Source organism: Delphinus delphis, chromosome 9 (assembly GCF_949987515.2).
Source record: "Delphinus delphis chromosome 9, mDelDel1.2, whole genome shotgun sequence".
Classification (NCBI taxonomy): domain Eukaryota; kingdom Metazoa; phylum Chordata; class Mammalia; order Artiodactyla; family Delphinidae; genus Delphinus; species Delphinus delphis.
Genome location: NC_082691.1, coordinates 91,302,560 through 91,314,883, shown reverse-complemented (window position 1 = coordinate 91,314,883; position 12,324 = coordinate 91,302,560). Strand labels below are relative to the sequence as shown.

General features: G+C 38.4%; 1 protein-coding gene across 2 annotated transcripts in view; it reads left to right on the top strand.

Moving 5' to 3' along the window:
- Positions 1-12,324, top strand: part of DGKI (diacylglycerol kinase iota) — a 447,265-nt gene that overhangs the window by 392,652 nt on the left and 42,289 nt on the right. For both annotated transcript variants that reach the window (XM_060020018.1, XM_060020017.1), the window contains one exon: positions 5,843-5,868. In XM_060020018.1, the coding sequence (XP_059876001.1) occupies positions 5,843-5,868 (26 nt within the window). The remainder of the gene's footprint in view (positions 1-5,842; positions 5,869-12,324) is intronic.

Below are 12,324 nucleotides of genomic sequence, written 5' to 3'. Positions count from 1 at the left end.
GCTTGGAGATTTCATGGAGGCTGCCAAGAAAATGCCCATATCTAAAATGTATTGCAAAGCATTTCACCACCTCATAAAGGCTGAACTAGTCATGATGCCCATCATCTCCGTTCTAGGTTTATTGATTGAAAACAGTAAAACATCGCAAGTAGTGCAGTATTTCTTAAAGACTTTCACTCTCCTAACTAGGACACTCTTGTGCTCTTATTGTTACGACATTGCTGGTAGAACACTGGGCACAGTTTTCAGTGTCCTTCAGCCTTGTGATTGATCTACTGGAAAGATTAGAGGCTTTGAAGGGAAACATGCTGATGGAAGGCAATCTACACAACCGTTTTTGTGTTTCTTAGACGTTCCTTGTGTCTTAGTGATGACAAGGTCTAGAAGCAGTGCTGTCCAATACAGTAGCCGCAGCTGATGTGTACTCTGCGTCTCATTCCCTCAGATTCTTGATATCTGCGTACCTTAATCTTATAAAATAATTCATTCCAGGATGTTATAGCTGTATTTAAGTGGATAATTTCATATTTTCTGTCTTTTCCATGGGAACAGAGGAGAACGAACTCATCCCCTTGGGGACCTTGGAGACATTCCTGAAGCTGACTGTCTCAAACACAAATTTGTTTTTTTTTTTTAACTTTATTGCTTTAAGAATTCAAGCAACTTTTGCTTTGGGATCCATAATATGGCTGTGCCTGTTTCAGCATAAAAATAATATTTTACCAGTTAAATTTTATAATTCCCCATCTAAAAATGGTGTCTTATTTTCCTGAGGCTTCCCTTATTTTCAAGTTCCCATGTGTACCCTAGCTGGAGAAGTCTTGCCTTCATTTAAAAGGAAAGAAAAGTATGGATATTCAATTAAGCAGGGTTAACATTGGGAAGGGGACTTTCACTAGCAAGTGTTCCAATTAAAATGATAGAAAAGTAAATCAAAGTGGTTAAAAAGCAAAACACTTCCACAAAGCAGATATTTGAAGGGATGAATAAATGAATGGATCCTTACTTAATATAGTTTTAATTGTTATTCACTTCCCCTTAATCCCTTTTCTCCCACTGCAGTGGTGATACTGTGGGAAAGCCCGTGGGTTTTTTCTATAACTTAATAGTTCAGAGATCCGGGCAAACCTTTGCTGTTTGCCTCCGCTGTCGTCTTTTAGCTATTTTTTTGACCATTTTGTTTCTTCTTTAAGTTTCTGTTCACAGAGACTCTGTTCCCTTCCCTTGTTTTCTTCTTTCCTCCCTTCCTTTCCTTATTCCATTTATCCATTTCATGGAGATTTGTTAACTTTTTTTTTTTTTTTGCGGTACGCGGGCCTCTCACTGTCGTGGCCTCTCCCGTTGCGGACCACAGGCTCCGGACGCACAGACTCAGCGGCCATGGCTCACGGGCCCAGCCGCTCCGCGGCATGTGGGATCTTCCCGTACCGGGGCACGAACCCGTGTCCCCTGCATCGGCAGGCGGACTCCCAACCACTGCGTCACCACTGCTTCGTGCCATCATCTTTTTAGGATGTTCTCAGCCTGAGTTTTGTTTTTCAGAAGATCCTTGTCCTGCTCTCTTCTCTGGGTATTTTTGTGTAAATGTCATGATGGTTCCTTTTTGTTCATTACCCATATTTGTATTGGGTGAGTTCTTTTCGGAACCGCTAGTTTGGATGGATAATTAGGGATAGTGGGTTGGTGTGTTTCCGGAAGCTTGACTTTGAATCTTTTGTCTTCAGACTCTTTCTTAGCAGCTCTCTCCTCCAGGGTTTGGTTCTGCTCCTGAATGGCTCAGAGCGGAGGGCTTTCTGTCATAGGTTTTGTGGTCCGCGATGTAGCTCATGTCTCCTCAGTTAAGATTGAAACACTCTGTCTCCCTGAAACTTGGTCCAATTTTACTATACTTTAGCTGCTCTTCTTCATATATAATAATTTCAGTTTAGGGACATCTTCTAGTTTAGCCAAAGATGATATTTCCTTTTCTGTTTCTTATTCTCCTTGTTATTTTCCATGGATTTCAAAAAGGATTGAAAAAGAGCGGAGATACTAACGTGGCAGTTTTGCGATACTAGTCTGTAGCTTGTCTTCTGCCTTTATTCTTGCTGTTTTGTAGTCTGCTCGCTACAGCTGCCCAAGCAAAAGCACAGGTGAGAACGTGTGACTTCTCTGCTTCAAAACTTTGCTCTGTGTAGCTTAGAAGGTAAATGACAAGCACTTCAAATTGGCCCCTCAGCTCCTACATGAAATGCCCCTCCCTCCTCTGCCTTTAGTCCTGATGTTTATGACTCCTTTATATTTGAGCAACACTGAGTTGCTTGTATATCTGATAACGTGTTATGAAATTTCCTGTCTCTACCCCTATTTCATATGCCTGTTGCCACCACCTGGAGTTCTTTTTTCGTACTTAATAGGCTTCTACTTATCCTTCAAAGCCCAGCTCAGATGGTTCTTGCTTTATGAAGCCACCTTTTACTTTTTTTGGAAGAGAATTGGTCTCCCTCTGTTCTGTGCTACCCCTTTACTCATACACGTTTTGATTATTGCATTTTTTCATTATAATGTAATCACTTGTTTACATATTTTCCTCGTTCACTAGATTATGAGTTCCTTGAAATTGATATCTTGTTTCTTTTTTGATCCACATCACTTGGTACGGTGCCTGGTACTTAAAAGGGTCTCAAGTAATAATTATTATTCAGGTTTGAACCAACATAAAGGGAAAGATTCAAATCTGAATAATAATTATTCGGGGTCAATTAAATAGGAGAGAGATTTTTAAAGGCGGGTCTTGAGTTTTTGTTTTCGTTGTCTCTGCTGAATTTGAATGAATGTAAATAAAAATGTAAAACAATACCGAAACCAATAAAACAAAGCAAAATCAAGTATAAATATCCTGTAGCCCATAATAAAAGACTAGGGATGAGGAAAGAAGTGAGGAGGAAAACTCTAAATCCTGGAGCTATTTGAGCGCTAGTGAAGTAATAGTCTGCATTGTGAGAGCAGATAGGTTCTCCAAGATAAAGTGTATGTGGAGGAGAAATGAACAGGCTGGGACAAAGCCACAAGTCTTTCAGGTGCAGTGGGAGGAATAAGCAGTGAGCTTTCTTTCCTTCCTTTGTTGTCAGGTTAAGGAACATTATCTCTTCCAGGGATTCAACCTCTCTGTTGTAAAAATAACTTATACTGCTGATTTCATGATATTTCTTCTCTCCTGAGCTAAGTTCCAGAAAACTTTTTATGCCCATTTCCAGCAATAATGGATGATGTGCATGTCTCAGTGGAATAATTTAGTGACTCGCTCCAGTGAAAGGTGAAATACTGAGTGAGGATTGAAATACTCCATATGTCTTAAAATTCCACAAACCCAGGCGTGTGGGAGACATTCAACACAGAAACTCAACATGACTAATCCTTAGAAAACAGTCTGAAATCAATAGTTCTTCCCCACTGCCTGGACATACCGCAGAAGGCATCCCCTTGGGGCTCTCAAGGAGCCATCTGGAATTTTTCAGATTTAATATTAGTGCTTTGCTTTTACAGAAAGGCAGCAAAAACCCTCACTGGCCTTCCACCTGAGACATTTAGGGGTCCATTGGCATGGATTTTCCTTTATTCCTATAGCTCTGTGAGAAATTAATTGCAAAACATCCAAGACACGCTTTGCTTCCTTCCCATCAGAAAACACCAGGAGTGAAGATGTTTCCTTGTTGCTGACTCTTTTTTCATGCCCTCTGCAACTTAAAAAATTCTCTAATTTGTTTTTAATTTTTATTTTATATTGGAGTAGAGCTGATAAACAATGTTGTATTAGTTTCAGGTGTACAGCAAAGTGATTCATTTATACCTATACATGTATCTGTTCTTTTCAAATTCTTTTCCCATTTAGGTTAGTACAGAATATTGAGTTACCTGTGCTCTACAGTAGGTCCTTGTTGGTTCTCCATTTTAAATGTAGTAGCGTGTGTACATGTCAATCTCATTTCACCTCTGTTCAGCTCCCTCCTCCCCTTTGTTTGATGGTGGTCATCTCTGTTGCAGGGGGCACAGGATGTCTTTTGGCTCTGAGAGTGCCCACGCTGTCACTAATTTGGAGCTTCAGGTCATTCCCTAGACCCTTCCCTCACAGCTGTCCTAGGAGCTGGCAAACTCAAAGGTGGTTTTATGGTGACATGGTGATTTCTGAGGAGCTCCAGAGTGTGTCTGAGTCTGAACTCTAGTGTGTGGTGCTGAAATTAATGCAATCTAATACATTTTAATCAGGGACCCACTATGTTCTAAACAAGACATGGTCCTAGTTTCCAAGAAGCTCACAACCTAGTGGGAAGACTGGTGTGTGAAAGTGTGAAATAGGGGGACTCCAGGGAGAGGATAGATCAGCTCCACCTGAGGAGGCCCAGCAGCGTTTCTCAAGCAGCCAACACCACAGTGATGACTTAGGTTCCCTCCTAAGTTATGATGTCAGGTTCCCTCCCCCTGCTCCCGTGTCTACCACTCAGATGCCAGTTTTCTCTCCACCAGATCTGGGGACACTCTGTAGTTTTCACACACAGAAGTCTACTTGAAGAGACCTATAAGGTTGAAATGATTTCACTTTGCCACCCAATGGAAGTTCAAGGCTGTCTCACCATTATTCCTGTGTCTTTATACTGTACTGTTTGTTCACATAATGGACAAAAATATTTCTGATCAGTAGATGAAGTAAAGTGGTATCAGGCATCCCAAAGTAGCTAGAATTGTCCTTCAACCACTATGCACTCACTGAATCATTCTTGCCCCAACGTTTGTCATCATGTCACATAAATATTAGTTATATTATGACTACATATAAATATCAGTTATATAAAGTTTGGTAGCTTTACTACCAAACTCATGCATTTGCCTTTGGTCATCTCCCTGCTATGGACTCCATCCAGCAGGCCCATCATTTAGAGGAGAGGACCCCTCCCTCCTGGTTTCTTGCCTTTCCCTTCAAAATTCTAACACCTCTGAATGCAGTATTATGCATCTCTCTTTCTCCCAAGAAAAGCATGAGTCAGTAGTCAAGACTGTATCTTTCAAACTTGAGGGGAATTCGTCAACAAAGTTGTGTCTGTATTGCTCAAAGTAACTCAATTAATAGCCGAGAAAGAAAAGAAGGTCATTATTGTGCAAGGGGTTGATATGATCATCCGTTGGTATCTTAATATTGTAATTAGACCTGAGCCTCAAATGGTATGCAGAAGTTATCACTTTGTAGAAGTTCTATGAGATCCCAATGGTTGCCCTCCTGCCTGACTCTCACAGGTTTAGAGACATAAGGCCAACACGTAGAGGGTCTACATCATACTCACTGAAACATTAAATTCCACAGTGAGTGGAAGCGAAAAGCAACATTGATAAGGGCACATGCCATTTCTCTTCTGTCTCATTTTTTATTGTCCAAGTAGATTTCTTTTTTACGTACAGACACTTAATCTAGTGCTTATTTACATCCCTGGTATTTTCTATGGAGGCCTGGCTTTCAGCACTAGTGACCTCACAGGATTTCATCCATCACCACATTTCTGTGAGTTCTTTTATTGTGTGTGATAAATCCAGACAGTTTACATTTGTTTCAGTCTTACATCACCATGCTAATAGACTATAGACTATTTTAATAACATCTACCACTCAACCAATCCAGGTAAGCTTTGGGAGTTATTAATTGGAATATACCATACAACCAACACATCAATTACACCATCTACTACTATACTGAATTTCTATTTAACTGAATTTTGGGGGTGTCATTTCTATGAGCTTATTCTTGATCATTGTTGTACCTATAATTATCAGTGTCACATACAAAGGATTTATCATGCTTATTATCTCATTTTAGGTCACCAGTCTCTTCAGAAGATCACGGTAAGAATCTGTCTTACTTATACTAATTCAGAACTAAAAGTTGAGCTGTGGTCCTTGCATTTCATTGTCAGAGGGAAGAATTATTTAAGAAAATGTCTTTAAGATGTTTGCCTTGTGTTTTTTAGTGCACAATATGAAGCGCTTTTAAAAACTTAATGCATTCTAGCTAAATCTGATGTCTTGTATTATCTTCAAATCTGTTACAACTATTTTGGTTGACCAATATTTCAAAGCTTAACGTATTCTGATTTCTGTCCCATCTCCAGATACAGTTAACCCTTGAACAATGCAGGGGCTGGGGGCACCCTCCATGCAGTCAAAAATTTGTGTGTAACTTCGAGTTGGCCCTTCATATCTGCAGTTCCTCCATATTGGCAGATTCAGCCAACGGCGGTTCCTGTAGTGCTGTAGTTTTTACTATTGAAAAAAATTCCTCATATAAGTGGACCTGCCAGTTCAAACTCGTGTTGTTCAAGCGTCAGCTGTACTCTGTGTGACTTTTGGCTGGTCATGTAACTTCTCTGAGTCACAGATTTCACCTTTAAAGTGGGGATTTGTAGTAGATATTTCCAAAAGTCCCTTCCAGAGTGGACACTGAGATTTGCAGAGAATGTTATGAGTCTGAAATTGGTAGTAGTTGAGGTGAGTTATTTGCATTTTAAGAGATGGCTATTTTATTCACAGGATAAAATGTGTAGTTTTGTCACATCTAAGGTTTGGGGTTGTACATATATTCAATCAGTCACTCAGAAATGTTTTATTAAGTGTTTACAATGGGTCAGTTATGTTATATAATCATGCCATACAAATATGCTATATGGAGCTATGTGCAGGGACAATGTGATGTGTGACACAGAACTTTTTCCCTCAAGGAGCTTGATGGGTCCCCTTTTGGGGAAGGGGGCAGTGAAATGACACATACGTACTGCAATACAAAGTGAAATTCGATGAATCTTTTATAAAAGAGGGATAAGCCAGGACTCTAAGAGTACCACTGACATTCCACTTCATGCTGTCCCTAATTCAGCTAAGGCACCATTATCTATTTAGCCAAACAAATTTAAAATGAAAAAAAAAAGACAGCTGTTTTAAGCTTTCCTCTTCACCCTCCCATTGCTACCTGGCCACTAAATTCTATCAACTCTTGTTTTTTATACTTCTCTTACCTCTGTTTTCTTTTCCATCCCCATTCCTTTCATTTAGGGCCACTCCATATCTTACTTGGACTTTTAAAATTGTCTTCTAACTGATAGTCATACCTCTAGAATTCCTTCTTTTATTTCACTGTATACCTACATATCACCAAACTGATTATGGTAAACATCTACTCCCATTGCCTGTAGGATGAAATCTTTACAATAGACCAATAATTGTATTCATCTTTCCAATACTGAACTTAAACATGGACTAGAAAGTCCTAAGTGATGGACTCTTTATCTTCCTCTACTGCTCACTGCTTCTTTGGGCATCTTTCCCCTCGCCTCTATGCTCTGTGCTCTAGCCATGCGGCACTACATCTAACTTCTGAAACTCAGCACGTTTATCATGTTTCCCTGCTTTTAGCCAGGCTGCTCTGACAGAAGTCACTCCTTCTTTTTGCCATAGACAATTTATACTTACCATTTGAGGCGTGGTTAATCATCTCATCATCCGTGAGAGCTTTCTGCCCTACTTAACATTGCATCGCGTATTTTTCTTCATTCTAGAATTTAACTTAAAACTTTGTTGCTTGATTTACCTGTCTCCCCTGCTGGACTGTGAGTTCTTTGATATAGATCTAACAAATAGCAAACGTTCAAAAGATGTTCATTAATTGAATACCTAGAGAGAGGTGGAGTTTTTAAGTAGGCCTGTTCTGCTGCCGTATCATAAAGTCTCTCCCAGTGTTGGAATGAAGTTGTATCATGTTCTATGAAAAATCACAGGGGAAATTATGTTCAGGCCTCTTAAGTCAGAATTAGGCATCACCCACCTAATGATGACCTACTGTTATATGCTATTTTGCTCATCGATGTTGGTATTGACTAGGTTTTTTATTGCATATTTAGAGGTCCTTGGACTTTAATGACCTTTGTTTGCATTTGCCTTCCTGTCTGTAAGAACTTAATCTCCCATTCCAGAATAAAGGGGGATGGGGCTTCTGAATTACAATTCTGTAGTCCGCTAGGAATTCTTAAGGGTTATGGGCTATCAGCAAGCAGTGTCAATGTCCTGGGGAGTCGTGAACGGTGACAACTACCCGGAAGACTTGTTCAGTATTAACGGCACTTCAGAATCGATTATTTTAAGAAGTGGGTGTGTGTGATTAGTTAAAGAAACATTATCCAAATTAGAGGACTTTTACATTTTCATGGCTTCAAAACGTTGATTCTGCAACTTCCAAAAATGATTCAAATATGTAATGTAAAATTATAATGCTGACTGACCTAATCTTACCTAATTTTCATATCTTCTAGCCCATGTATCCTTGGAAAAATATTCTTTTCCTTTTCTTTATCACCAAGATTTTCTCTTAGTACTTAAAATGTGTTTTCTTATGTTTATACATTTTAAAGTGTTCATGTTTGCTGTGGTTAGCATAAAACCTTGAGTATCATGTCATCAAACTTGTGTTTGTATACAATAATGACATTGCAGTGTACTTGTAAGAGAGGTAAGAAGTAGCATTTTTGCTTTCTCCAAGTTATGGGTAGAAAACTCGAGGCACATTGGGCAAATGGATTGTGAAATTGGAAAAGAAAGCTCTGTGCCTCTTGCCTTTCTATTTTGTTTGCTTTCCACCAGCGATCCTATTTCTCTCTGACTGGTCACGTTGGCTATCCCCAGAACAGACTTCATTCTTGAGAAAATCTAATTTTCCAAAGTCCAATAACCCTGACCTTCTCGATCCCCTCAGATTATCCTTTCATGGAAAATGTGCTTGGATATCGTGGCCTTGTTATTTTCCCTCTTAGTTTCAGTTTCCTCACCTGTAAAGTGAGGCTATTCGTATCTACCCAGCCTACCTCATGGGATTGTTATGAGTTCAATTGTGAAATCACTTTCCAATTTGTTAAAAGCACCCTGAACATAATGCTGTTGATGTCAGCAGTGGATGAGGAAGTATGTGTTTATGATGATGTTTGCTCAGCATTACATACTGCCTTTGACAAGTTAAAAGATGTGCTGGGGAGGCGAAGGGGTGTGAAAAATGTTTCTTTCAACATTATCATTAAATATTAAATTTTATTGGAAGCCTTTTTATATCTGGGTGAGGAGGAGTAAAATGGTTAATACACAATTCAGCCTGCAGTGACAAAGTAAAGGGACAGTTTCTGGTTAGATACGGGGTCATTAGATATGGGAAATTGATGACATAAGGCATAAGTGAAATGTAGAATGTTTCTATTTTTATCATAGAGTATCAGAGTCATTAAGAATAAAGGCTAAAATTTACTGAGTGCTTCTTGTGCAGAGACACTGTGCTGAAGTGTTTCAGCTACATCATTTCATCTTTAACAAAGCACACTACACAGTAAATTGGTTCTCCTCAGTTTTTGGTGGGGGAAACTCACAGTACTTACATAACTTGCTGAAGATCACACAGCTAGTTAGTGGTAGAGTTAATTTTCAAACCCAGTTCTAACACTCCACCCTTGATCATTTACCCACTGTGTCCCCAGAAAACAAAAGAAGTGACTGTCAGCATTCAGGTGAATTGATAGAATTATAGAAAGAAAAAAATTTCCCTCGAACAAGAGGTTATTTACTACTGTGTGAGTAATTTCCTTTTAATGACAAAACAAAACAGACCAAAAATAACAACTTCTCCCTCCTGCTGAGAATGATTTGTCCCCGTAGAAAAAGTAAATACCAATGTCACATTCTCTCATAATTAGCTAACTGAGTGAAACTGAAGCTTCAGGGAAGCCCACCATGCGAAGTCCCAGGGGGAACGTTAATGTTACAGCTGGAAGCCAGAGTCCTACTCCTTGTCAGAAGAGAAGCTTGATGGTGATGAATTGCCCTGTCCTACAGGTTTCCTCTGCATTTAGTGCCTATTGCCCCTGGAGCCACGTCTGGTGGGTTCCCAGGCTGCTTCGCCTGCTCTGAGCTCTCAGACTCTGTCTTGTCCTCTTAGCTTGCTTGCTTTACGGCCTCTCAGAACGCCTCTGTGCTGGGGCACTGACAGAGGGTCAGCTTCCAACCAATGTCTGTTCACTTACAAAGTAAAAGACATTAATTGAGAGGAAATGCCAACAATCTGATTCCTCCTGGCATGTCTGAAGCAGGTATCCCTCTCCTGTCCTAGCCCGTAGACCTGTTGCTGGTAAAAATGGTTCTTTCTCACTTTATATGGTAGTTCTTCTGTTGCGACAGTAACACAATGAACAAGAATGGGAGTGGAGGCTATCTGGAGATGAAAACTGTAACAGCCATGATCACCAGTGTTAAGTCCCCAAGGACGAACCACTGTCAGGATTCGAGGCAGTTTTACTTTGCAGTGGGTTGTGCAGGGAAATGCATTGTAGAGTGGCCTAAAGGTCTTTAATACATCAGTGGCTGTCTCTGGCTCAAATACCATAGATTCATATTTCTCTCTAGTATAAATATATATGTATATATACATTTACTGAAATAGAAATATTCATAAAAATGTATAAAATTTATCTGCTCAGTTTAAATTATAACCAAAGGAACTACTGTGTACCCAGCCCCCAGTCTAAACAATAAGATATTTGTAGTAATCTGGAAGCTTCGTGATTGCCTTTCTGATTACATTCTCTTCCCTCTCCTATGGGGATAGCTACTATTCTGCCTTTTTTGTTAAAAATTTCCTTGTTTCTTTTCATCATTTTACTACACGTATGCATATTTCACCTATGGATATATGTGTGTGTATAAATATATATTTTATATTTGTATTCCATATATGTGTGTATATAGTTTTGCTTATTTTGAACTTTTATAAATTGAATTATTTTGCAAACTCTTCTGTGATTTGCTTCCTTTGTTACAGAATAATGCTTTTGTAATTTATCCTTGTTGATGAGCATCATATTCATTTCATCAATTTTTCATGTTGTATAGTGTTCTGTTGTATGAATATATAACAATTTATATATCCAAATTCTGCTGATGAATGTTTAGGTAGGCTCCAGGGTTTCTTTCTTTGTTTGTTTTTGTTCTTTTTGCTATTGCAAACAATATTATGGACATTCTTTTTCATAACTCCTCCTGGTGTCCATTTGCAAGAATTTCTCTAGGGTTTAAACCTGGCAATGGCATAGTTAGGTGGTAGGTTATACACATATTTAATTGATCGCATAATGACAAACTGTTTTCCAAAGTGATCATTCTAATTTATACTCCCAACTGCAGTAGGAGTTCCTAATAATCCACCTTTGTCAACACTTGATATTAACTGATTAAAATTTTTAGCCAGTTTGGTGGGAATGTCAAATGGTATCTTGTGATTTTAATTTGCATTAAATAATTACATATCAGATTGAGCATTTTTCATATATTTGTAGGTCATTTGTGTTTACTTTTCTATGTAATTCTTCATTTCCTTTGCCCATTTTTCCCCAGTGGGTTGTTTTTTCTCAGTGATTCATAAACATTTTAATGTATTCTAGGTAAAAACTTTGTGTTGACTGTATGTGTTACAAATTTTCTCCAGTTTGTGGTTTATCTTTTCAAACGGGGACTTTCCTTCACTGACTTGCAAAGCCTGTTCTGTCTCTCCATATTTGTGGGTTTCCAGATTCCCTTTTCTGTTTTATTTATCCATATGTCTATTTCTGTACAATACCATGTTGTTTTAATTGCTGTAACTTTGGTAGAAATCTTGATATCTGGGAGATACCTAAAATTTGTTGTTCCTCAAGAGTGTCTTGATTGTATGTGAACTTTTGCTGCTTCATACAAATTTTAGAATCAGCTTATCAAGTTTTGTGTTGCAATTTTCATGGCAATTGCATGAATCTATACATGAGTATAAAGAGAATTGATATTTTTATGATAATGAGTCTTTTCATCTCAAACCACATCTCTTTACATTTAATTTTTTTTAACTAATTAATCTTTTAAAATGCCGATCAACAGAGTTTTATAATTTTTTTCATGAAGGTTTTGGCCATCTTTTGTTAAATATATTCCTAAGTATTAACATTTTAGTGATATTTTATATTTTTAAAATTATATTTTCTAAGTGAACATTGTTGGCGTATTAAAAGGCAATTGACTTAGAATCTTGTTTCAAAATCTTGAATCAAGATCCCTGCTAATCTTTTATATTCATAAACTTTATCTAAAGGGTCCTTTTGTGAGGCAAGTATTTTCCTGAGAATTCTGTTTCATCTTTTCCAGTCATTGTGCTCTGTATGAGCATTTTCTCATTCTTTCTGTGCCATTTAGAACACTCGGTATCATATCAAATACACATAGAGATAGCAGTATTGCCTTGTTCCTGAC